Below are 27,823 nucleotides of genomic sequence, written 5' to 3'. Positions count from 1 at the left end.
CGATGAGCTATTGAGGCTCTCCTACCTAGTCGTAAGTAGTTCATGACACGAACTAATCTAAGAACTCAAATTGATAGCAATTCGCGACATGAAGTACAAAGTGGTCCCTTGAAATCGACCGCTTGATATTATATTAATAAGCTCGTGGCGGTTTCCACATGCAATTACTAGATTAGGTTGCTCGAACTCATACGAACAATTCTTTAGGTATCAGCAGCAGCCAGGCCAAGCCGGAGGACGCGCCTAAACACATAGCCTCCTTGGCCGTTATAAGCTACGGCCTGCCTTCTTGGCTTAGGGCCTCGAGGTGTTGCGTGTGTCGGGTCCAGGGCCTCCGTGCTGTGGGCGAAGGTTCGCCGCCGTCCGTCCCCAGGTACCGACAGAAGGCGGAGGCCGCGTTACCTTGGTGTGGCGCAGGGCAACTTAGAGCCCCGGCGATGTACTTGACTATTGTCTGCCATTCTTGCTTAAGGCCCTAGAGCTCGTAGACATAACTGTTTGTCCTCCGCGCTGCTGCCATGGTCACGCCTCGTGTTGGTCTGCGCACTCCTCGGGTACCACACGCTGTGCCCAACTAACTTACTCGCACAAGCTAGATGTCATCACAGGATCTTCAACCTTTCGTCAAAACCCTCACTCGCGTTATTTCCGAAGATTTTTTTACGGAACTCTAGGTATGTGTGAGTTTTCAAGGTCAACTTTTTCAAGATTTTAAGTCCTGAATTGCTAGTTTGGTAATCACTCACTCACACTAATGCACTGATTATTATCTTCATACATACCTGAAACAGAAAGAAACTCAATTAAACCACACGTTTGAGTTAAATTGCATATTATTGTAAATTGTACATTTGAAAAGAGCAACCGCCGAGTTTCTTGCTGGTTCTTCTCGGTAGGAACAGCATTCCGAACCAGTGGTAGATTATTTTGACGATTCAAAAGCACTTGTAAAAGTTTAATTGAATAAAAATAATTTGAGTTTGAGTTTGAGTTTGAGTTTAAAAAGTTGTATAAATGGACAGTAACTACTGACCGAATTCCGGTCGCGCAGGAAAATACACACACATGTAAGCACAGGTGTAACCTCTCTATTCCTTCACTCTCATAGTCTGATGGGACGGTAATCAGACAAGACCAGAGAGAGATCAAGCGCAGGACTGACGTCGGCTTTATAGACTCTTCGAGGCGATTCTCAATGCTGGACTATTAGGTGCGTTCTTGACAGCAATTACCACTAATTTTCTGCCCCACCCACGACATAAACCAGGATTGCAGCCCAATAGGTATGCCAAGCGCTACACCAACGAAACATTAGTAGGGCGGTGTACCAGCAATTATTGTTCATTTGCGTCGCTATAAAAGCATTTTATATACTATATTACAATAGCCTTCCGGGAAAAGTAAAGCGATTCGCTCTTGCCATTATTGCATAAATAAAATGTCCTCTAAAGCACAGCGCACACCGGCTGAGTGATACTTCGGCGGCATAAAGGCGCGCTAGGCAGCAAGGACCCTTCCCAATCCACCTGTATGCGTTGGCCCTACTTATAACATCCTTTCGTGACCAAGGGTCGTAAGCAGTGGTAAGTTGTAACTGACTGGCATTTGGCAGTTTATTCTGACAGTAGGTACCTACCTATCCTAACATTAATTTTAAAGTCCCAATATGATGGCTCAATCAGCCTGGTGTCACTCGCAAAAAATACTTTGAGGCCCCCCTGCCCAGCCACAAGCATATAAACATAGCACAGTAAACTTTGTCACAACGACGCAATACGTGGAAAAAGTATAAAAGCACATCCACGATGCAATGAGGGCAAGAAATCACAATCAATTCAATTTTAGTTTTGATTGCTTAGTATGTACATCAACATATTTTCACATATTCGAAATGACCCCTTGGTCAATGTACCCGCAGAATAGGATATAGAACGATCGAATCGGTCTACTAGTGCAATAGTTGGACAAGTGAAATGATATAGCGTAAATTATTCAACGCAACTTGACCGGTGCATGTCGTTCGGTTTTATTAACCCCCGACCCAAAAGAGGGGTGTTATAAGTTTGACGTGTGTATCTGTGTATCTGACTGTCGCATCATCAATGAATGAACCGATTTTATTTTAGTTTTTTTTTTTTTTTTGAAAAAGTCAAGGTTTGCTTGATCGAGAGTGTTCTTAGCTATAATCCAAGAAAATCGGTTCAGCCATTTGAAAGTTATCAGCTCTTTTCTAGTTACTGTAACCTTCACTTGTCGGGGGTGTTTTTAATTTACACTTGTCTTTGAATCCACGGTTGATGAATTATAGAATAGCTACTAGTACTTGCTAGCGAACCTGCCCCGGCTTCGCTATCGGAATTTTTGAATGTCATTTACATGTTTTTTTGAAAATTATAATGATCTATTTATTACACTTCGCATGACTTCAAGCTGCCTGTGTAGGTCCGGCCACTCTGCCAAAGTCGTTATCGCAAAGTTAATTTTGTCAATATCAGCATGTATGTATTTATACGTTATAAAGTTTTATACCGAAACTATGCCCAAAATGCAGTTTGTGTGTAGAGCGATCAAAATTGCCACCTCTTCAGGGATTAGCGACATTGTATGAGCTAAACAAGTTATTTCATAGTTAACTAATATTGATATTGACGGTAAAGTTACGGAAAAACGTCGTGTTTGGAATCTTCTATACCTACTTTAGGTATACAAGGAAAATATCATGAGGAAACCTGCATGCCTGACTTCTCCGTATAGTGGCCTACATAAAAAGAAAAAATAGATTTAGAATCCTTAGTTTATGATCTGCGCAGATCGCCACGTTGCAAATTCAGATTGGACTGGGTACTTGTTAGCAATGAGTGTAGGCAACGATTCAATGTCGGCAAATCACAAGGGTCGAGGGTCCTGATAACTGCAGTTAGAGATAACCGCTTGCGTCGCGACTGGCACTCGCAATTAGCCTAATATCGAGCACATAGTAAGTATTAGTCCGTCTGCACACGACGGAAAACTGAAATACGGCGATTTGGGAACAAGAGTTTTGCTTTGGTAACATTTAAATTTTTTTCAATACACACTTACGAGCCAACTTTTTAAAATAGTATATTTTTTATGTAAACTGATAGTAGGGCTACGAACGGATTTTTTTTTCTCAGATATTCCAAATAGTGTATGAATTACGATTTTTTTGCTTATAAATATAATATACACAATACACATGCCAAAACACAATCATTCTCTGAATTCCATATTAAATATAATTGCCTTAACGGTGCAAAAAAAAAACATCATATGAAACCTGCATGCCTAAGAGTTCTCCATAATGTTCTCAAAGATTTGTGAAGTCGGCCAATCCGCACCGGGTCAGTACAGCGGCCTACGGCACACGCCGTTATCATTCAGAGAGGAGAGCTGTGCTCAGTAGTGGGCCGGCGATGGGTCGGTGATGGGAGTGACACGTGCCAATGACCCGGCCGGAGTTACGTCACGAAGTTATTGGAGCACGGTTAGTTTAACTGTGACATTTACATTGAGCCAAGCTTACACTTTCTACGCGTTTTGTTTTTCTTTCACGAGTACGGGAGGGTATTGTTTCCAGACCTGAGGCGAGCTTTTCTCGAGGAAACTGTTTGAGTTTCCGTGAGTAGCTTATGTCTTTCTATATCCATGAAAATATCACGCCCATCTTATGCTACGTTGCAGCATGATTAAAGTGCAAACAAACAAACACATTTTTGCATTTTTAATATGGGTAGAGATGATAGGAATTTTCTTGCGATAGTAATGGGAAGGATTCCCAGATCCTCTCGCATCTATGGAATTTTATAAACCTCCGACTAAATCAACAATATCGTCGTGTACATTATTTATTGCATGCAATAACAGGCCCTGCATTCCTGTGCGAGGTATTTTTATCGCAATGTATATTTTGCACCTGTTTAAAATTCGGCGCATTCCTGCATTGTATAAGTAGGACATCGAGTCAGGGCCGCCTTAGGCCACGCAGGGGCCCTCGGTCATGCAAAGTTTGAGGCGCTTTTAGCAGCGACGGACTAAGCTGGTCGGAGGCCTGAGTCGTACTATATAATGTCACCGGCTTGTGTTATTTTATATCGCGGATTTAACTCCCGCAGGGATCAGATGAAATATCTTTGAATGTAATGAGGACCAAGAATTTTATGAGTTCTTTTTTAGAAACATTAGTTTTTCAAAATTTTTACGTCTTTAGGCGATAAGTCAGAAACTACTTAAAGCGCTTCTTAGAAGTAGGACGGTAGTTTGTATGGGAAGGTAACAGCTCATAAAGCAATCTTTAAATTTCTTTACAGGGGCGTCCAATTCCAAAGCCAACTGACTCTTATGTGCTAAACAAAAGTCATATTTCACTAAAGAACTTCTCAAGATTTGAAGGCTCTGTGGACTGAATATTTTAAAAAACTAATTTATTTTTCTGTATTGATTTTTATTGGATAAAAACATATAGGGACCGAGATTTGGCATTTCGGGGCCCCATCAGACCGGGGGCCCTCTCCGAGCCGGCCGTACTCTTATGGTAAAGACGGAACTGCATCGAGTGAGTTATCACGAATTATGTTTGTAAATAAATTACTTGTATTTGTATTCTACGCAAAGTTTTCGCTCGGACGTGATTCGAAACCTAAAGGAAGGAGTTGGGAAGGTTTCGTTTGGCAATATTCCTATAGAAAAAGCAATCCAACTCATATCGTTTAAGCTGGACGCCCATTGGCTATTTACCACCAAAGCGATCACTTCAGTTTGACCAACTTCGAGGGCTAAGATTTTCGGAGCCTAGTTGACATGTAGTTGACGTCGGTCAGAGTTGTATATTATGAGCAGCAAGACTGACGGTTAAAGTAAACATACATTTTGTCAGTTTTCCATCTAATGTAAATAGGCAAAGGTGACAGTGATTATATGTAACGATGCGACTTCATCCGGCACGGTGATTTTCCGGGATAACTAGTAGCCTATGTCCTTCCCCGGGATGCAAGATATCTCAGTACCTTTCGTCAAATTCGGTTAAACGGACGGGAGGTGAAAAGCTAGCAGTCAGACAGACACCTTTTCGTATTCATAATGTTAGTATGGATACTTAGAGTAGACTAGGTATGTCTCGGCAAGGAGGAAGCGAATATTTATTATTTGTACGACGACGCATGCAGCGAGCTAGGACACGATTCCTCCTTCGCAAAATGAAATTCACTTGACTCGCTTTCCTCGCGCTCAAGTTGAATCTATTTCATGGTGAATTGGAAACATCTCCCATGATGCCCTCATTTCAAGTGGGGAATATTTTATGCTTTGGAAAATTTTGCAACGATGCAATCTTGCAACGAAATACTTACAGGTACCTATTTACTCGACTGTGTAAAGCAAAAGAGTGGTTATGTTTTCATCACTCTATGATAATATAATGTCAGTGCGTTCCTTCGTGGCACTCTATCAAACGCGTGGAGCGATGCTTCTTGCACTAATAGATTTACTTAATCCCTGCAAGTGATACAAACAATATTAAAGTGAAATGAAAAACAATATGGCGCCCTACGGGTAAAATCTACTGGCGCCCATTAGACACCATATTGGAAAAATATAAATGAAAGTCAGTGAATGGTACTACGTAGTTCATTGGTTATGTTTAGTGATTCACGAATACGCTTTTGGTACTCGTATAAGATCTCGTGAAGAGCACAATAGCCATGTGAAAAGCTCAAATATAAATCGTCGACTGATGGACGATGGTGGCTAAATATACCGTCAGTCTGTACCGTTCTCACGCTGCGCTGCGCCCGCGCCGCCAACCTTTGCAACCAGACTGTGGGAGCACGGAAACGAAGTCGTCATTCTTTTGGCCTATTTGAGTAAGTGCCATTTTAGTCAATCGCCAAGTCATATACTTTATTTTTTTTTATTAGCGAGCAATTCTTACATACATTTATTCCTCAGTGATTGTCTTCGGACAGTGCGTGTTGTCAGTCCGAGACATGGTTGCTAAGTATGACTGCTGAGGTGATGGGAAGGGGGTGGACGAGGAAGGTGGTCACTCGGCTTCTGGAGCGAGCTTGGATGGCTGGAGAGCAGACTTCGGTGGGGAGAGGCAACGCAGCCCCGAGACAAGAAAGAAAGAAGCGGAAGTTGGAAACCGCGGTAGCGCGCTCTCCAGCAAGCTAGTGTCCAGCCGTGCACGCATGCAGGCTGATGGATTGAGTTGGACTGGAGCCAACAGTGAACAATACTCGTACAAAGTAAATCGTAGCAACTGTTTCACATTTCCAGTGCCCATGAATAATCAGAACCCTTAGTACAAGTTTAAACATCTCGACAGCGTCAAAAGATTTCGAGTACCTATCGATTATTCATACGTCTACAGGCAGAGCAAAAAGCAGAATAATCAGCGTAATACGTTTGGATAGAGAATCACGTGAGAAATATTGTAACATCAGGAGAAGTAGTACCCTAGCGCACTCCCCAGCGCTTGCCATATTAAACGTAGTTTGGTTTCGGTTTGAATATAACTCAACGAAATTAGACACGTTGGTTCTAGAAACAAATATTTGTGTCTGTGGTTTTGTCAGATTTCTGAAAAAATGTGTCAATTTCAATGTTACCCGGCTCAACGATCTGTCAATGTAAATCTGTCAGCCCATGTAATTTTAAAACTACACATATTTATAGAAAGACTTAGACATTGACATTGGTTTCTAAAACGTGTAATTATATAAATTTTTATTAAGTTTGATTGGTTGATATTCGACTAGGAATTAAACTTGGTTTGTATGAAAAGGATGGCGAACGCACTAGGGTTACTTCTCTAAAGGTCCATTTTACTTTGATGTTATAGTGTTTCGATGCTCGAAATCTATCAGCGTTGTCGAGATGTGTTAACACATACTAAGAGTAGAGAGCTTCGTATCGTAACGTTTTTTCATGGCTCAATAAATAAGGCTTACAAAGCCCTGCTTGCGGATTCAATTTCGATTGGATTGAACGCGGGCACGCACCAGTACTGATTTTAGGGTTCAAAAACAGGTATGCTTTAGTTTTCCTTAGTTTATACTAAAGGGGGTCAAGCGTGATAAAAATAAGTGGTCCAAAATTCAAAATTTCAAATTTATTTCAGATATTTTAAAACGTACCTACTATATTTTTTGTGGCTTATTCTGAAAAATACTACGATCAGCCGAAAAATGTGGGCAACCCTAGCTTCAGTACAAAGATTTGCATCTGAAAGAGGCAAACGTGACTACTGCGTCAATAAATTATAGTTTCTTGTACGCTAGCCATCATGTATAACATCAAACCAGGACATTATTTCAGAATAGTATGTTTTAAAAGCAATTGAATATCGCTATCGAAATTAAAGGAATACATGGTGAGGAAACCTTCATGCCTGAGAGTTCTCCATGATTTTCTCAAAGATGTGTGAAGTCTGCCAATGCGCACTTGACCAGCGTGGTGTCCTAAACTATTCTCATTCTGCAAGGAGACTCGTGCTCAGTAGTGAGCCGGCGATGGGTTGAGATGGTGATGATGAGCCTATAGGGGCAGTCATTAATATACTAAACTAGACTGACAAAATGACTGCCTCTGCGTTTTTGGAAAGACCTATTTTTATTCGTAATATTTCACCTGGTGGTAAGTACCTAAGGTATGATACAGTCTTAGACGTAAGTGAGCTAACCTCGAACAGGTACCCATGGCAATTAGATTGCACTCATTACAATAATCGTACGAGAATCGGGAATTGTTTGATAATATTTGTTGTAATTGAACAGTCCAGTCTGGTCTCTCCCGGTGGGAGAGTGTAGAGTACACTGTACCAGCACGCGTGGTCGACCTCCGAACAAAATGAATATTTTACTTACTTGGCTTATTACTATTCACAATTTCAATGAGCATTATTTTCTATACGTTAATTGTTCAACCGGTATACAATTTACTTAAGACACAAGAAGTGTAAGTTTATATTCTAATCGATACTAATATTTCTATATCTAAATCTACTAAAAATAGCTGGTGGTTAAAGAGCAAATTCTTAAAACCACAAACAGTCGCTATGGGCCTCATAAAGCTCAGATTCATTTGGATGGAGAGGGCTATGCTTGGAGTTTCTCTACTTGATCAAATCAAAAATGACTACGGCCATCCAGTATGAGCGGTGATGGCCTAGTGGTTGAGATGTCTGCCTTGTATTCGGGAGGTCGAGGTTCGATCCCAAGCACGCTCCCCTAGCATTTCATATGCTATATGGAGAAGTGATATTACTCCGGAGTTCGGGATGTTTTTGACGAAGTTTTGTTTAGTCTAGCTCAAGTATTGTCTGTCGAGTAGGAATGCCCTCGTCACAGATTATGCAACTGCCATCGAATGCATTCTATTGGACATTTATATTAAGAAGTGTATCGTGATTTTGACGGACGGCGAGCCAAATGATGAACGACACCAATTACAAATTACAACACCACAGCACAGCGACTACAACGAGATTAGACTTATGACTTTGCCAACGTATGCTATATTCTGATTTACTTTAAATCATGGTGTAAGTAAATATGAATAGCGTCCCTTCCCCTTGCGATGTACCTACTTGGGTCTTGTCGGTAAATGCGGGCTGCGAACCGGTGGAAGATTCAGTTGACGATTCAAAAGCACTTGTAAATGTGTATTTAAATGAGAAATGGTGGATCGTATTGAATTTTTCACTTTAATCAAAAACTTTTATTAACATCTCATACTGGGCCTATAAAGCATCTGTGATAGCTGCCGTGGAAGGCTTGGCTTGCTCTGGTAGAGAGCTACTCACGTTATTGACTTACTACGTCACAGTTTTGGCATGTTATCTTTGTGTTATCAGCAAAATTAAAATGATTTGTCACTTGAAACTTATACCTATATAGATATAGATAATATTACACATGCGAGGAAGAACATCGAATCTTAGTTTCTGGCAATCTTATCTTTCCCAACGCTGGTTCACTAGACAGTCACTACATAGCACAGGTCTCCTCTCAGAGTGAGAAGGGGTTTGGCCATGGTCTACCACGCTGGCCAGGTACGGATCTGAGGGGTTGCAAGTTCTAAGACTGCGCTTCACTAGTAGCTCGGGAGTTGCACTTCAGTTTCGTAACCCGCTGCGCTATGTCGGTTACTCGGTTCTCCTCATTTCTAATCTGAGACTCTCTGAGATATTGTAAGTAGGTAATAAAAAGCATTATCAACCGTTGGATAAAACTATGCCCGCATTGGGTTAGGTTTTATGAAGGAAAAACGGAACCCTTATAGGATCATTTTATTGTCTGTCTGTCTGTCCGTCCATCCGTCCGTCCGTCCGTCCGTCGTGTCTGTCAAGAAAACCTATAGGGTACTTCCCGTTGACCTAGAATCATAAAATTTGGCAGGTAGGTAGGTCTTATAGCATAAGAAAAGGAATAAATCCGAAAACCGTAAATTTGTGGTCACATTATCAAAAAATTAAAATGTATTTCAATTTTCAAAGTAAGATAAAGTTATAACAAGTGGGGTATCATATGAAAGGGCTTTACGTGAATATCCTAAAACAGATTTTTAATTATTTTTATGCGTAATAGTTTTTGATTAATCGTGCAAAATGTCGGGAAAAATACCCGAGTACGGAACCCTCGGTGCCCGCGATCGACTCGCACTTGGCCGTTTTTTAAATTCAGCTGATGATATAGTCTGAGAATGAAGCGGACTAACTTGGAAGGGGTATGTTGGATAGTTTTCAAAAAATTTAAGAGCTATCTTGTACCTACCTATAGTTAACACTAGCCGATGGCCCGCGATTTCGCGCGCGTGGATTTAGGTTTTTCGAAATCCCGTGGGAACTCTTTGATTTTCCGGGATAAAAAGTAGCCTATGTGGTAATCCAGAATATTATCTATCTTCGTTCTAAATTTCAGCCAAATCCATCCAGTAGTTTTTGCGTGAAGGAGTAACAAACACACACACATACAAACAAACTTTCGCCTTTATAATATTAGTGTATAAATGAGTTACCTACAGGTGTCGATTATTATATGATAAAAATAGTGTTGTTCAGTGGGGCGAGTGCGGCGAGGGCGACTAGCGACGCGTGGTGCTCGCTAGTCGCGACGCGCTGTACATACACTGTTATCTGTACATATATGACTGATTACACTTATCAATTTGCGGCTCAAACCGATTGACCTAGAAATAATAACTGGTCAAGTACGTGTTAGAAAACGGATAGAGTTCCGTAGACGTCTACTCGCTGAAAACTTTAGAGTTCCGTAGCAGAAGGGTGCCAACGGGAGCCCCTTACGCCCCCGCTGTCCTTCCGTCGCGGGGTCTATCTCGTGAACCGTAAGTTTTATTTTATTTTTAAGCGACTTCCAAAAAGGAGGTGGTTCTCAATTCGGCCCGTATTTTTTTATATACACTGACTTTTTTGAAGTTTCTGGACCGATTGGCAATTTTTTTTTATGAACAGTAGAAGTTTTCGTGGTGGTGCCATAAAACAACCTGGATCCAACTCTTTAATCCTGATGCTGCAGGGTTACTACCCGCCTAAGTTATGAAGTTTCAGGAAGTGCTCATAGTGAGTTAATATTGTAGGCACCAAGCAACGATTCATGCTTGGACTCCAAGTTCCAACTCTTCAACCCTGATGCTGCAAGATTGAACTCCTAAGTCGTGTGAATTTAGAAAGTTTTGCTGGTGAATGATATTTTAGGATATTTTAGGCAGTTTATTGTTTAAATGGCTGTGACAAACAGATAAAAGGGTTTTACTACGGAACCCTAATAAAAATGCAGAGTGGGCCTCTTTGGTTAAGGTGAGTCCACAAGTCGGTCACTAAAGTTTCCGTTTAAGATTAACATTGTATTACGAAGGAGTAGAGTGTAATAGTATATTTCATTACAAGTGCGGAAAGGCTGTCATTGCAAAGAGTTCCGACAAATGTGAGGGTTGACAGTCGGAACGAGTTGCAATGACGGTTCCGCACGTGTACTGAACGACTATTTTTAATACAGTTGCGAAAAAATGAAGCAATTTAATAAAATAATAAAAACACAATAAACTCAACTAACTTAATTTAATTTAATTTAAAACAACTTTATTGTTAATAGATATAAAAAACTAGGGTCGAAATTACTCATTTTAGGCAACCAACAACTAAACTTGCAAAGAAAATTTCTGAAAAATGGCGCCAACCGTAGAATATAAGTAGAGTTTTTTTTTCTTCACCCATTCTGGTAGGCAAAGTTTTTTATTGATATGAAATGAAAATGAAATTTAATGAGATGAAATGAAATGAAACCTAACCAAACTCATTCAATCAAATCATTAAATCTGATATTGAAACAAATTAGTAGCTTCTTTTTAGAAATATACGTATTTGCATAAATCATAAAAACTTCTATGAATTTTTTTAATAAAAACTTCATGGTTGGTTTTTCTTTTTAATATTTTGACAGTTGGGAAAGAGAACGCACGAGTGCGGGAAAGGTAAAAAAAAAGCACGATTATGTAATAGCCCACATCCCGAACGCTATACGTCCCTGCAATACGCCACTTTTTGAGCAACTGTATTAAAAAGTCTATTGTAATGATTTAGTACAAGTGTAAATTAAAAATTTATAACACCCCCGACAAGTGAAGTTTACAGTAACTAGAAAAGAGCTGATAACTTTCAAACGGCTGAACCGATATTCTTGGACTATTCCGCGCCTACGATCCAAAGTATCTGAGTTTTCCAAAACATCATTTTCAAATAAATAATTATGTATCCAGGGAACTTCCATCTTGACAGCTTGACATTTGTCAATTGACACTTGAACCTAAGGGTTATCTAACCTTCTTTTCTACAAGAAAACTAGAAAAGACCTGATAACTTTTAAACGGCTGAACCAATTTTTTTGGATTATAGCTAAGAACACTCTCGATCAAGCCACCTTTCAAACAAAAAAAAGTAAATTAAAATCGGTTCATTCGTTTAGGCGCTACGATGCCACAGACAGATACACAGATACACAGACACACAGATACACAGATACACAGATACACAGACACACAGACACACAGATACACAGATACACACGTCAAACTTATAACATCCCTCTTTTTGGGTCGGGGGTTAAAAATGAAATGAAACGTATGTAATGCAATGTAAGTACCTATCGCAAATTGATATAATGCGTAATTTTTGGAAAATGTCGCATACAGCACGTAATGTCTGCATGCCTGAAAGTTCTACGTAATGTCCTCAAAGGTGTGTGAAGTCTGCAAATTCGCACTGGGCCAGTCTGGTAGACTAATGGTCTACACCCTTCACAGGAGTGGGCCGACGAAGGGTTTTTTACAAAGAATATTGCCATGGTAATCATGACTAATACTCCCCTTTCCCCTCCAACTAAGCGTAAAGCTTGTGCCAGGAGTGCGTACGACAATAGTGCAACGGGTGTAAGTACCATTTGCTCCAAATGACTAACAATAGTTACAGTTATTCGTTTTTAATTTAGATTTAAGTTTATTTTATAGCGGAAATATAGTTATTAATAGTTACAGAAACTTGAAATTTAAAATAATTTTATCCTCGTAGAGTCTTGACAATATCATAAACTTGGCACATGCTCTCCTTGATGAAATGAACAAATTAACACACAGCAATGGGTCTCTCCTCAAAATGAGAAGGGTTCAGACATTAGCCCATTGTCTGAAACGCTGGCCAAATGCGAATCGGTACACTTCACACATCATTTTTGTGAACATTGTGGAGAACTTTCGGACATGCAGATTCCTTCACGCTGTTTTCCTTCACCGTTGAACCAGGTGACATTTAATTGCTTTCAACGCACATAACTGCGAAAAGTTAGAGGCACAGTCCTTATACGCGATAAGAGGTGTGTGCCGATCTGACCTTCCGAATAGAAGGGCGACATTTTAAAAGTTAAAACTGCTAGGCTAGACTAGCACCGCTTTTTGCGTATTTAGTTAGGTATAATAATTCACGTTTATCATTCCAATTTAAAAACTGGCCAAGTGCCAGTCAGACTCAAGCACCGAGGGTTCCGTACTTGGGTATTTTTTCCGACATTTTGCACGTTAAATCAAAAACTATTAGGCATAAAAGTAAATAAAAATCTGTTTTAGAATTAACAGGTAAAACCCTTTCATATGATAGCCCACTTGGTACAGTTATCTTACTTTGAAAATTGAAAATACTAAATTATTTGTCTATGAACCACAAATTCACGGTTTCAGATTTTTCGCTTTTTTTGTGCTATAAGACCTACCTACCTGCCAAATTTCATGATTCTAGGCCAACGGGAAGGTTCTCTATAAGTACGGAACCCTAAAAATGTAGCAAGATATATGAAAACAACGCAACACGTATTGTAGACCTTTTCCTTCCCCCTTATAGTAACATGGCAAATAAAGGAGGAAATATGTGTTTGCGTCCAAGTAGCTATCAGCTTACGTACAGCGGCCATATCCCACTGGGACGCTGGCGATAACGTCGTGCGTACCTACTCGTAGTATAAGCTAACCTGGCCCGCGCTGACTTTGCTAAGCTAGTACCTAACTAGTTTATAAGTGAAGTGCGTGTTGGATTTGCACACGAATAGTTCCATGGTTTGTCTACCACGCTGGCCAAGCGCGGGTGGGCAGACTTCGCTCACTTTTAAGAACATTATAGGGAACTCACTAGGCGTGCAGGTTTTCTCACAACGTTTTCCTATACCGTTTAAGTAAGTGATATTTAACTCCGAAAAGTTAGAGGTACGTGTGCGGGATTGAATCCCCGACTTCTCGGGATAAAAAACCGACATCCTAACCACTAGACTGACCCCGGTTTTTTGAGCTCTCTTAATATTCAGTGACCCAGTCCGCACGGCATCCCAGTGAAATATGGGCTAGGTACTGCGCATTATCGAATAGGTAACAGATAAACCCGAGATAATTGCTGATAAATGATAATTGACAACACTCCACAAACCATTAATGCTGGTTACTTCAATTACGATATTAATATAGTGGCTACCTTAAGCGCAACGCCCACCTGCGGAGACGAGACGGCATTGGATGTTTTAGAATTCCATAGTAAAGCTAGGAACCCTTATTAGGGTTCCGTATCGAAATTGTAAAAATGGAATCCTTATAGTTCGACTTTCTCCTCCGTCCATCCGTCTGTCTGTCTGTCTGACTTGACCTGTAATCGATTACTTCAATAACTGTTAAAGTTATTGATATCTCACACTTGAACGGTTTTATTATTATATTATACCTATTATCTACTGTAGAGGCAGCTCACCAAGAAAATGGTCTTACCAACTGAATAGCCTGATTTGTGGTAGTTCTACAGACAGAAGAAAATAGGACAGTTGATCCATTCGATTCGGGATCTTGTCAGAATTACGATCTTCAGTAATGAAGGAACAACCGGAGAGGGAGGGACAGTTTCTGTCCACCTGCACCTGCACCTGTGTGTTCCAGCCATTTCAAAGATCTAAAGATATAAAAGGAAAAAGGTGACTGACTGAACTATCAACGCACAATTCAAACGTCGGACGGATCGGACTGAAAGCATGCATAGCTACGTCATAATTGGCGTACAGTCATCCGCCAAGAAAGGGATTTTGAAAATTCAACCCCTACAAGTCGAAAAAAAGGGGTTAAAATTTGTGTAGTCCACGCGGACGAAGTTGCGGGCATAAACTAATAATACATAATATGAGCTGTGAAGTAAAAAAAAATCATGAAATCGGCTTTCACAAGCTCAGATTCGAACGCAAGAGCGCAATATTCCATTAACTCCGTCTCTCCGTTACTCGCTCCATACAAACGTAGTTCCAATTTCATTTGAATATTAAGCAACCAAAGTCCATGAAATTTTGCAGAAATATTTTATATATCTATGCCTGTGGTTTTCATGGTCTTTGGTTGCTTAATATTCAAATGAAATTGGAACTACGATTGTATGGAGTAAGTGACGGAGAGAACCCTGTTAAGCCGGCACTTCACATGGCGTCCGCGAGTTTCCCCGCGATTCTGCGCGTCGAAGATCCGTCCGTACGATCTACAAGATATGACACTATGTACTTTTTGGAATGCATCATCTTGGTTTTTATTATTTTTTGTTAAAGCGGCAATAGAAATATACCCTTTGTGAAAATAACAACCTCTGTGACAATTTCAGATCCGATAGAATCCGAGTTACAGATGAACGGACAGCGGAAGCTAGTATTAATCCCGTTGGCACTTTCGGGAACCTACTACCTAACTTTGTATGAATTTTTTGGGATTCTACCATATAAAGCGAACTGATTGCAAAATATTAAGTTTCGAGACATAGTGGTTTGAGCTGTCTTCAAATCAACCAAGGCGTTTTCTAATATTTATCTTGAACTAGCTGATGCCCGCGACTTCGATCGCGTGGATGTAGTTTTTTAAAAATCCCGTGGGAACTCTTTGATTTTCCGGGATAAAAAGTAGCCTATGTGCTAATCCAGGGTATAATCTATCTCCATTCTAAATTTCAGCCCAATCCGTAAAGTAGTTTTTGCGTGAAGGAGTAACAAACATACACACACACACACACACACACACACACACACACACACATACAAACTATCGCCTTTATAATATTAGTGTGATCTTTATCGTGCATTTTATTTTTAGTCATTAATCATTATGCTCAGGCTAAGAAATATATTATATGCCATGAAATATATTTAATTATTCGTCGCCGTCGTAATTGTCTACGACAGAAGTGATTTCTGACATCAGATCTGAAGGTCTGGATGCTGAGTTTCGTCTTGCTGCGTCTTGGTGGGCCGGGAAACATCTGGCCTCCTCGAACTGGGCTGGGAATACCCTGGACACCTCCTAGCTGTGGCCGAGATAACCCTGGACGCACGATGACGCTGAGCCGATGAATAAGCCATTATGACATACGACTAAGAGAGCATCTAGCTCATGGTTACTATGAACCACTCATTTTAACAATAGTAAAGCACTTATTTATTTATTACTCTTTGGCATGACTCGTTTCTCATTCGAACTTTGCGATATGGATCCCGGCATCAGTTTCCCTTGCTGTCTGTCTGTCTGTTTGTCTGTCTGTCTGTTCATCTGTATGTCACAGCCACTTTTTTCTGAAACTATAAGGACTATACTGTTAAAACTTGGTAAGTAGATGTATTCTGTGAACCGCATTAAGATTTTTACACAAAATTAGAAAAAAACAATAAATTTTGGGGGTTCCCCAAAAATGATATTGAGGTTTCTAATATCATTTTTTCTAAACTGAATAGTTTGCGCGAGAGACACTTCCAAAGTTGTAAAGTGTGTGTGTGTGTGTGTGTGTGTGTGTGTATGTGTGTGTATGTGTGTGTGTCCGTATCTTCTAAAATGAAAGAATGATAAAACTAAAAAAATTATAAAATGTACATTACCATGCAAACTTCCAACGAAACTTCGAACGAGATCTAGTAAGTAGTTTTTTTTAATACGTCATAATAAATTAAAATGTGTTTACATTTTCAAAGTAAGATAACTATATCAAGTGGGGTATCATATGAAAGGACTTTATCTGTATATTCTAAAACAGATTTTTATGCATGATAGTTTTTGATTTATCGTGCAAAATGTCGGCAAATGCTCTATCATAGGCTGCGTCATCACTTGCCAGCAAGTCCGATTGTAGCCAATTATAAATTTAAAATAAAAATTTAAAACCCCCGACACTAAAACCTCTAAAAAGTAATAAAAAAATAAGTAAGTATGCCTTATAACTTATAAGTTTAATCTGATTAGTAAAGTTTTAATCCAAGCGCTTGTTGAGTCGGGGGACTGCTAAAGGTAACGGAAACAGCACAAAAAGCCACCTGTTTTAGAAAGAATAGTTTCTGTTATCTTCTGAGAAGGTTTCCGCTATTTGTTTATCTTTGATATCAGCTAAGGAAAAGTTAAGTGTACATTATCATACTGCCGCGAGCTGTACCGGTCGCGGTGGTGTCAAGAGCGGGCTTTATGAGTAACTAGCTGTGCCCGCGACTGCGTTCGCGTGGAATAGTGACTTTTCGGTCAGCATATTTTGAATTACATATACCGTCGTTTGGATAGCTAAAAATTTACTTTACAGTAATGCTTCTCTGTAAATGTTCGCCGTGATTCTTTAAATTGACATAACTTTTTTATTTATGAACCGATTGACAAGAAATAAACACTAAATGTTAAGTGAAACTTACTATAATATATTAGTGAAAACCGTATCTAAATCGAATAAGCCGTTTCTGATATTAGCGTGCACAAACACACAGACAAACAGACAAAAAAAAATTAATTACAATTTCGGGTTCGGCATCGATATAATAACAACCCCTGCTACTTTTTTTTATATATTTCCATTGTACAGACACCACTTTTCTACAATTTTATTATATGTATAGATTTAAGCGAATTTTTCTCGCGAAAATAATAATAATTCTCGTATTACGTTATGTATCTACGTGTTTTAATTCTTTAAATACATTACTCTTGATTGTTTGATTATAAAGTCACTAGGCCAAATACCGCAACAAAAATATAAATAAAGCAAAAATAAACCCTTCCACGTGTGAGTTGGACTTGCACACAGAGGGCTCCGTAGCATCGTATTAAATAAACTTTAACTACATTATTATGTACTTTTTAATTTGCCATTTTGACTTATTCTAGCGCCAAAGAAATACACATCTGTCAATAAAATTCAACTCTCCACCTCTTACGGTTTATGAGATACAGCCCGCTAACAATACGGATAGATGAACGGATTCATCGGACAGACGGACAGTGGAGGCTTACTAATAGGGTCCCGTTGGCAATCTTCGGATACGTAACCCTAAAAAAGTCTGATTACAATACGCAATAAAATTATCACTTTGCAGTATATAATTACAAAAGTAGGTATAATAATAATCATTCAAGAAATTTAAAGGTTAACACACATAGAACGCGGTTCCATTTTAATTTTTCGTCGTGGTAACATTGATAGGTGCCGTTCTCATCAACCCGTCGCCGGCTCACTACTAATCATTTAATCACTACAAAAGCAATTGCTTAAAACGGACATGGCTCCAATAAGTTAGAGGTGCGTGACCGAGACCAAACCCCGGACCTCCCGAATTCCAATCCCGAAACCGACGTGCAATTAACCACTAGGCACAGCTTTTGCCCTCTTACCTAGTTGTAACTCTACGGATTCGCACGAAGTGATTGCTTCCACGTTTCTAATACACACTGCTTGAAAACGTTCGGAATATCCTTTCAGCTTCCATTTGCCCACCAACTATAATGTTCAAAGTGTATAGATATGAGGCAGGCGCGCTCCTGATACTGACTCTACAGTACTCGCGGTCGTGACGACCGGCGTATTTTTTTTATTCAGCCATTAGGTGCATGTACTAAAACAATTCTAGTACACCAGTGCGGGCAATATCGTCTTGTTTGATACTCAGCTTGTTTGAGATGTCGTGGCATCGTCGGGCTCCTCAGACATACACCTCAATAATGAATATCTTTTCGTCCCGCGTCGTGTTTGTCCCAGCTCATGTGGCTCAAATGTAATCAGTCTGCCATATTATCGAGGTATGACTCCTTGACGCGTACGTAGTTACGTACGGACGGACGATTTCAACACGTCTTATCAGATAGCACAGACGAATCACACCAAATACTAGTGGTTGTGATTATTTTGTATTGTAGAATGAATCCTGCACTTAGCACTACATCCAGGGCCAACACGTGGCAGCCTTTGCGTTGAGAGTTCATTGAGAGCTATATTATATTGGCTATACAAGTGTTACAACTTTACTACCTAAGGTTCATAGTGTCTAAACAAGTCATAATTATCAAGAAAATAATTTTGAAATACGACTACCCTGCGAAAAATAAACTAAAAAGTAGAATTATCACATTTGAAAATGGCACCAGACACACCCGATGTGTATACATCGATGGTGTAGAAAGACTTCCTAGTTCCTTGCAGCCGTCACATTGAAATTATTTGAAAAATTTATAGCCAGTGTCACTCGGAATGATGTAAAAATTTGACCAATCTCCATACATTCCAATCTGTTCAGGCATTTAGAAGTTATGGTGGAATAAAAAACTCACATACATACATGAATCCTGAAACGTTACACTTCTTTTTTTGGGCAGTCTTGTAAGAAAGTACTACACACTTCTAACTTTTCGGAGGAAGGATAATATCCTTTCCTTTAACGGTGAAGAAAAACAACACCGTGTTTGAGAATTCTCTATGATGTTTTCAAAGGTGTGTGAAGTCTGTCAATCCGCCCTTGGTGGTGTGGTAAGTAGCCACGGCCGAAGCCTCCCACCAGAGGCATAGAACGTATTTACAAAATTTCATTGAGTGTGATCGGTTGCAAATGAGAGTCAAACTACGTTTGTTTGGAGCGCACTACGAATAAACCCCAAATGAAGGTTAGGTCCCAATAGGTTCAAAGTGATAACAATACGTACAAATTGGATCATTGGAACAATCGGCGCAGCTGCGTGTTTACGTTAGATTCCTCGGAATGTCAGAAGCACATTGGAATATTCAACGATTCCGCTACGGAAGCTGAGCTAAATATATCTATATTGGTGTCGAGTCGAAACTAAACTATTCTGTGGATTATTTATGGGCTCGTCCAGCCACTGGGCAGCGCGCCGCAGCGCCAGCGCCGAGGCTATTGTGACGTCAACCTTGGAGAGAGCCCTAAGCCCAATGCCGACCGATAAACTCCACACTACTATTATAAACTAGCTTTTTCCCGCTCGGAATTCGGTTGAAACTATTGCGGGTTAACATGTCCTCCAGACCGAGTGTCTGCCACGCGTCTCTGCGGCGCGTTATAGTGCAGTGTGCGCAAACTGGTGCAGTCTCTATTCCTTCACTCTCATAGCACGTTGGCACGCAATTCCGACACGACCGGAGAGGTACTCGTGCCACTATTTTATACATTAACCTATCTACGAAAAGTAGAGGTGCGTAATCTAACCCCAGCCACCCCGACCATGAGACTGACGGCTTGAGCACTAGGCTAACAGCGTTTTTTTAATTATTATGTAATATTATGAAACGCCTCAGGAGATAAGCAAAGCTTCTCTACGCCAGAGACATTTATTTACAAAATATTAGCTGACTGAAAATATTCGTCTGTTTTTGTGTTGCCTGTTTTCCAACTATATTTAACTTTTTTGGCTTCATGCATATTATTTAATAGTATTTATCTCTCTTCAAAGCCGTATTCTCTAATTTAATTTACATTTATTTGTATAATTTTTCAGATGTTCTAAATTGTTTTCATGCCCTATCCAATCATCCATACTAATATTATAAATACGAAAGTGTGTCTGTCTGTCTGTCTATCTGTCTGTCTGTTTGTCTGCTACCTTTTCACGGTCTAACATTGTAACCGATTCTGACGAAATTTGGTACAGGGTTAGCTTATATCCCGGGGACGGACATAGGCTACTATTTATGCCGGAAAATCAAAAAGTTCCCACGGGATTTCCAAAAACCCATCCGCTTAACCGAAGCAATAACAACAATGCACAGAGAATCACAAATTTTCATGCTTAAGAGGGCAGGCAGGCTAAACACCGAGAACGATGTTTTCCCATAAAATAGAATTAGATATTTTGAGGCGTCCCATTTCTTACTAAGACCTGAGTGGACCGTTTGATATCGGACGTTTTAGGACACTGGATATTATGGGACTGGACGTAACAGGACACTGGGCACTTGAGAATACTAATCTAGGAGACTGGAAATTGTCAGCTTGAACGAGAACTCTTGCTCTACAATTTAAGTCTTTAAGTTTCTTTTGAAATATCGTATCCTGAGGCTCCAAAATTAATGTGAGTCTATTATTTAGTATGGAGAATCAACATCTGATGTTAAACAGGTCGTCTTCCCGATAACAGATGACTCTACATCCCTCTCTTCATTCAAACGTAGGTTAGTTTCATTCTCATTTGAAAACGAAGCAATCTAATTAATTTTTAGACATGTGGTAGAAACGCATATCTCCTGCTATCTATTGCTATAAAAATATCTAGTTTTAAATTATACGGGTATAAAGATATGTACCCTATCTAACGTATCTAACGCGTAACTTTGACACTTGTAATAACAAAATATTTTAACGCAAATCTGAAAAACCACAGACACAGAATATTAGTTCCTTGAACGTATTGCTACAAAATTAGATTGAGTTTGATTGGTTAGTATTCAAATGAGAGCAATGTTAAGTTCGTTTGAAGTGCACTACGAATAAAGCCCTCTTAGTCAGGGGCTAGGAGAATGTGTCGGTGGAAGTATTTCCGTCGAAGAAGTTTAGTCGAAGACCTAAGGTCACAGGCTATCGATCCGCAACATCTGGGTATCGCACCGCGGCGCCGACTCCACCCGTGCTCTACAACACCAACTCATGCCAGGAAACGTCCGCGCACAGCTCCGTGACGTGCCTACCAGGAACACAGCCACGTGTAATTTTAAAAAAAACTTTCAGTAATGACCTAACCCGCTTTGGCTTTTGCAGAATTTCTGAAATTCTTTTCGAATGAGCTGTGTCGTCGAGGAAACCTTCATGCAAAATCGTAAGTTTGTACCCAGTTTGTCTTATGACCTCGTTCACATACGTCTGCGCGACTGCCAAAGTTGGCGCAAACAGTATTCGGATGCCTTTCCCGGATCACGGTCACTTCCCTGGCACTGCACGGTTCCATGTCACTGAGTTTATCGACTGCAGCTCGAGTCTCCGAGGAGAGCATTCCGAACCAGTCGTAGATTCACTTGGCGATTTGAAAGCACTTTGCAACAGTTTATTTAAATAAAATCTTTTCTATTCTAGTCTATTTCGTGCTCTAGTGAGGGAATGAGGGCCGAGAGTGCCGATGACGTTCCATAGGAATCTGTTTATGCGAATGAAGCGATGGAGTATGGGGTGCTTCCACATGGTCTGCGAGCTGGGAGTGATCGATGGCTCGCTGCAGCGGAGGTTAGTATGTCGGGTGTAGGTATATCTAGTCCATCGGAAGACGGGTCGATCGAACCCACACTGCGGCAAACGGTCGCGAGCCGGTGCCGAAGCCGGCGACACTCACCGTTTCCGTTTATCAGAGGGTAGTCGTCGTCGTGCCGGCCGATGTACGTCTTGAGCGGGGTGTCCGTGAGGGAGGGCGACGACCTGTCCCTGTCGCTCATACTAGTCACTTGCTCCACCGACTGGGTTCGAGAACGGCACCGGACGACCGGTGGGCTACGCCGGCCGCGCACACACTGAGCGACCTCCGGCCCGCGCGAGCCGCGGCGAATGAGTAAATCGAGCCGCTCCGACGCTCGCGGCCGCCACCGCCGCCGCTCGTGCCGCACCCGCGCCGTGGCGGCCTCTCGCGCCGCGCCGCCGAGCGGCCGCCGCGCGCCCAGGTGGCGCCTCGTGCTCCTCGTGTGTCCCGCAGCGCCCTCTATGTAACACTGTCCCATCTATCTTGAGTCTGTCGTACTTACACCATACTCTATCCACTATTATATTTGTAGGTATTTGTATTAGGTACAAAAATACACTTGGCCTTTTCTATTTCTAAATTCTTGTCTAATTTTATTGAAAACAAAGTGATGTGTCATAACTCGTAAGTATAAAATAAACTTCTAAAATGATGATATACATAGGTAGCTGCTCCACGAACATACATAATTATTTACAGACGAAAAACAATAATCACGTGCTCTACCAAAGCTATAATAGAGGAGAGTGTTGTGATTAAACGTTAAGCGGGTGAGATCTAAAGTTGGCTATTTATCAGTTAGTAGGTAAGTTGAGGTAGGCAGTAGGACCAACGAGCAGACTTTCTGTAATATAAATCGATGACACAGCGGAGGCGGACTGATCAAGGAGCTATATGGCCTAACCTGTAAAATTGTCCTCATTCTGAGAGGAGACCCGTGCACTGTAGTGGGCCGGCCGATGATGGTGATGATGATCCTTGAAGAGGCATCATTGATATGCCCAATAAAATAATAGATAGGTAGATACATAGAAAACTTTATTGCACACAAAACATGAAATATCCAACACAAAACAAAGAAACTAAAAACTAAAAACAATTGTATGCATAGGCGGCCTTATTGCTCAGAGTAATCTCCACCAGGCATCCTTTGGTGAAATAAGAAACTAAGTGTTAGGTAAAGATTAACGATAACCTCATAGCTGCTCAAGTCAGTCGGAATTCTCAATTGAGTAGGTACCTACCTACCTATTATTTTGTAAACAATCGAACGCAATGTTGTAGACTCGTTGTAGAGACTAATCTGTTGCAGTGGTTTACCAGTTAGATACATAAAGGTTATATTCACGGATTTTACTGATTTGTATGAATTTTTTTGACCCCGTGGAAATTTGAACCCAAAATTTTATCGAAAAACTGGCAAAACAGACTATATTAGTTCCTATACCGTATCTACGTTGAGTTTCATTGAAATAAACGAAAACCAAACTTCGTTTGTGTGGAGCGCACTTCGAATAAACTCCTGTCAAAAAGTAAATAAAAAAAAAATTGACGATGTCCATAATATGTGTCCTATAATATAGCTCAGGGTTTAAATTTTTAAAAATTTCGATCGGTACTTAAAAAATCGGTCAGGTGCGTGTCGGACTTGAATACGAAGGGTTCCGTAGGTACCATCGTTCAAGAAATAATAGTTTTTTTTAATTTTCATGGCAGCGATAAACTTTATTATTTGTTGTTATAAGTACCTAGCGGCATTCTGTGACTACCTTTTACGGTTAACGAGATACAGCCCGCTGACACACAGACGGACGAATCTATCTGGTCTATTGCTAAGCCCCGTTGGCACCCTTTGGGTATGGACTACGGAGTACGGACGCCTAAGAATTTCCAAAAGCAAAAAAATAAAATATCTATCTATAATATTGTAAGCAGTTTATTAAAGCTAGCACAGTTAAATATAGCGTAGAGGGTTGTTTTGTTGCGTTATTGGCGGCTAGGAAGTGAACCCATTGGTCGTCGAGGGCGGGGTGCGCTGCGTGGGGCGGGAAGGTGGCGGGCAGGCGATGCGACGACGGGGCTCCCTTGCGCTGTCGGTGGCCGAGGAACGCTTTGAGTTCCCGCTCTGCGACGCTTGCTGATGGCATGGTGGTTGCTGCAATAGTACACTTGAGTTTAGTAACTGCCCGCAACTTGTTCGGAATATAGGTTTCTTAGAAATACCGGGAACTCATTGATTTTCCGGGACAAAGAGTAGCCTATGTAGGGCCTATCTATTTCCATTTGAACCAAATCCGTCCAGTAGTTTTAGCGTGAAAGGGTAACAACACACACATACACACAAACTTTCGCCTTTATAATATTAGTGTGATATTATCTTCATCATGATCAATCCATCGTCGGCTCACTACTGAGCACGGGTCTCCTTGAATGAGAACGGTTTAGGTTTGGGCATACGCTAGCCCAAGGCGGATTGGCAAACTTCATACATCTTTGAGAATATTATGAAGAACTTCTTCGTCATGCAGGTTTCCTCATGATGTTTTCCTTCACCGCTAAAGCAAGTGACATATTTAAATTGCTTACAACGCAAATGACTCCAAAAATTAGAGGCACATCTTTCGTACAACTACCCGACGTTATCAGGCGTGTTTGTTGAATTATAATAACATGATGTAAAATGGGGTAGGTATGTTAGTCCTTTGATGATTCTAGGTCAACGAAAAGTATCCTATAAGCTTTGATTTGCCTAGTCTTGACACACACGAGAGTCAGAAACACAATGAAGGAGTTCTTTTCTTACTGCAAGGGTTCCTTTTTTGTTTTTGAGATGTGTAACCCTAAAAATAATTAAATATAAATGAATAAATAACGTATTAATAATAGATTCTTGTAACTTATCAATTGTTAGTGGCTTGACGTACCTGTTCTACATTGTTAAGGTTTATTGTGCTCCTCATTGACTTCACAAAAGCGAAAATTTTCTTTTGAAATGCAAATCTAAACTCTAATAGACAAGGATATTAAATCAAACAACAGATTTATTCACTAACACTAAAGGCATTTATTGTAAACGTAAAACTTCTTAGAATACATCTTTACAATACCATTAGCAAATTTTATTATAATAAAAACTCAAATAAATTATATAGAAGACAAGCTGATATATATTATTAGACTTAAACACAACAATTCATTATTAGGGTATATCAAGGTAGATCCATCTAGCAAAGAAATGTCGATATAGTCACAGACCATTTCATCCCAGTTGTCAGTAATGTCGTGGACGCTGCGGGTACCTGCAAATAATTTCCGGTGCATCAGCTTCTTGGCTCTCGCGAGTCTCTCGGGTGAGTCGTCGAGCACTTCCCTCGCTCGTGAGCGAACGTGTTGAGCGGGTTCCGCCATCACCAGGGTCTGCAGCCACCTCGTCACTTGCAACAACGCTGGGGGTTTACTCGTCAAAGACACGTTTTTCACCTCGTCCTTCCTCTGAGACTTTTTCAGAGTTAATAACCTAGATTTTTCCGCTAAGAATAATTCCGTCGAATTAGTCGGAGAATTAGTGACAGGTGCCACGTCAGTTGGTTTAATGAATATCGTGGTTTCCGTGGTTGCGGTGCTTCTGGTAGGGGCTTCCGGAAGATCGGCGCGATGGTGAGTGAAGTCTTGCACGGGGCGCGTCCTCGGCGGTTCCACGGTGCTTGCTGGGCACACACAAACCTATTGTTAAACATTGACAACTTCCCCAATTACGATTATTTCCTTAAAGTTTTGCAAACTTCGAGTTGAAGTAGGTAAACTCTTTTGAGGCTTCCGTAGTAAAATAAGGAATTCGTCTGTGCATCAAAGATATTTCAAAAATGAACTATAAGAGGTGTAGCAAAATAAAAATTAGAGTAGCGTGCATCCCGGAGATGGACGAAAGCTATCATTAACTCCAGAAAATCAAAGAGTTCTCACAATAATATAAAAAAAAAACTTTAAATCGAAGACGAAGTCACGAGCATCGTATAGGTTTAACTTCGCCCTAAGCTACTCGTACATTACTTTGTAGTGTTTACAACAACTGTAACAACTGTGTAATGATCAATGAATGTCACTTAATATTTCAGATATCGTGTGTCAGCCGTAAGGCTTACTAAAAATTTTATCAACTTTGCACACAACCGACAAATCAACTTATATACGAATCAATGGTGAAAGTGTCAATCAATATTTTCAACTTTTTTAAAACGCCGCTACGGATTTTTTCGTATACATAACCTGTTGAAATAAGAAGAAACTCATACCTTGTGTTTTGCGAAGTAGGACGGGCAATTTATTTTTCATATCGTTGACTCTCCTCATGTCGTAATAATCATTGTCGTACTCTGGGTAGTTCCTAGTTCTGATTTTGGCTTTTTCAGGCATAGGCCGAGGTGGCCTATCGACCATGAATCGTGGAGAATTTGTCTTGGGGCTATCTAGATGTTCAGCATCATCATCGCTTGCGAAATGTTCGTGGTCATCCCTATCTAAGGTTTTTGTATCATAATCATCTTCATCGTCCACGTCCATTCTTCTTACATTTATCCTTCTGTCGTGTGGCTTTCTTCTGATTACTCTTTCCGTGGTATCTCTGATGTCAACATCATCAGACTCTTCCGGCTTCCAATTCTTTGCATAATACTCGTTTCTAAAATCTATTGCGTCCTTATCTATTTTTCGTCTTCGAACTTTTGAAGCTGTTTTGTGTCTATAGTTTATTTCTTCTCTGTTTAACTGTTTAGTTTTGATACGGGTTCGATGTCTTCTGTTTTTGCGACTCGCTATAGGTTTCAGAACGGGTGCTTCTTCCTGGTTTTGTAGTTCATCGTCATCAGTAGGGTTTGGAGGGCTCTTGAGCTTTTTACTTTGTTCGTGCCAGATTTCTTCATCTTCTTCTTCAACCGGTAACTTATTTCTTTTACCTGAAACGAATATTTTTATTATTTTTCTGAAAAATTTGTTAAAATCGTATCAAGAACGTGTACAATTTTTTAAAGTGCTAATAGGTTTAGTTTGATTTAAATATATTCCTGTGATGAGTGATAACATTCTATTTTTTTTAAATTATCAGGGAGCAGTCACTAAATGGATTTCAAAAGCCATGTAATATGAACATACTCGTAACATACATGTCTCGGTTAAAAGTAAACTCTACATCCTGAGGGCCGTAAAAGTTTTGAAATTGCAGGTCTAACCTGAATCCTCTTCGTAATGAAACGACAGCGGGGCGTCAGGCGACCGCTCGAGGTAATCTTCAGCCGCAGCAGCAGCTTCCCGAGCGGCGCCCTCCGTGCTGTAGTGTGTGTGCGGCGAGTCGCCGCCGCCGCCGCGCTCTGCTCCAGCGCGTGCCAGTGCGCTCACTACGAGCACCACCAGAACCGGGCTCATCATCTCAACTAACTGCTGTTTAAGTTGAATGGACGCGTGATAAACGTAAAATTGAAAACGACACTATTTCGAGGGTTGACTACAATTTTTGATATTTACCTTCCGTTTCATCCATTTTTACCGTTAAATCCATAGAGATATAATTATAGTATAATACGTTCATGGTTAAATCAGTATAATTATCTATGGGTTTCACTCTGAAAAATGATTATTTCTTCGATCATGATTATTTATTGAGGAATAAAGACCTAAAGACCTTTTTGTTATTGTCAGATTTTGTCATAAAGATATGATTTTGTATTGAAAATCTGTCAAAACCATGGACTCTATGATCGAAGGTCAAAGA

At 40.3% G+C, this 27,823-nt stretch overlaps 2 protein-coding genes across 2 annotated transcripts; both read right to left on the bottom strand.

The window, feature by feature from the left end:
* Positions 1 to 709: 709 nt before the first annotated feature.
* LOC123880451 lies at positions 710 to 22,537 on the bottom strand. Its single transcript, XM_045928578.1, has 2 exons — positions 22,159 to 22,537; positions 710 to 782 (listed from the first exon to the last, which is right to left on the bottom strand). Exons 1-2 carry the CDS (start codon positions 22,535 to 22,537, stop codon positions 739 to 741), a joined length of 423 nt encoding a protein of 140 aa, XP_045784534.1. The 3' UTR covers positions 710 to 738.
* A 1,435-nt stretch (positions 22,538 to 23,972) lies between these two features.
* On the bottom strand, positions 23,973 to 27,719 carry LOC123880450. The gene is made up of 5 exons (XM_045928577.1): positions 27,577 to 27,719; positions 27,285 to 27,492; positions 26,352 to 27,011; positions 25,239 to 25,766; positions 23,973 to 24,214 (listed from the first exon to the last, which is right to left on the bottom strand). The coding sequence occupies exons 1-5, from the start codon at positions 27,586 to 27,588 to the stop codon at positions 23,973 to 23,975; spliced, it is 1,650 nt and encodes a 549-aa protein (XP_045784533.1). The 5' UTR covers positions 27,589 to 27,719.
* Positions 27,720 to 27,823: the final 104 nt, after the last annotated feature.

Source organism: Maniola jurtina, chromosome Z (assembly GCF_905333055.1).
Source record: "Maniola jurtina chromosome Z, ilManJurt1.1, whole genome shotgun sequence".
NCBI classification, from domain to species: domain Eukaryota; kingdom Metazoa; phylum Arthropoda; class Insecta; order Lepidoptera; family Nymphalidae; genus Maniola; species Maniola jurtina.
The sequence above is the reverse complement of the archived record's forward strand: the minus strand, read 5'-3'. Positions and strand labels throughout refer to the sequence as shown.

Bases quoted from the DNA above. Each gene is read 5' to 3' on its own strand.
- LOC123880451 (XM_045928578.1), bottom strand. From the start codon at position 22,537: ATGGGACAGTGTTACATAGAGGGCGCTGCGGGACACACGAGGAGCACG. The intron at 783-22,158 runs GTGAGTGTCGCC...TTTCTGTTTCAG, and splicing joins CCCTCTGATAAACGGAAACG to GTATGTATGAAGATAATAAT.
- LOC123880450 (XM_045928577.1), bottom strand. The intron at 27,012-27,284 runs GTTAGACCTGCA...TATTCGTTTCAG, and splicing joins TCATTACGAAGAGGATTCAG to GTAAAAGAAATAAGTTACCG. The intron at 25,767-26,351 runs GTATGAGTTTCT...GTGTGTGCCCAG, and splicing joins CCTACTTCGCAAAACACAAG to CAAGCACCGTGGAACCGCCG.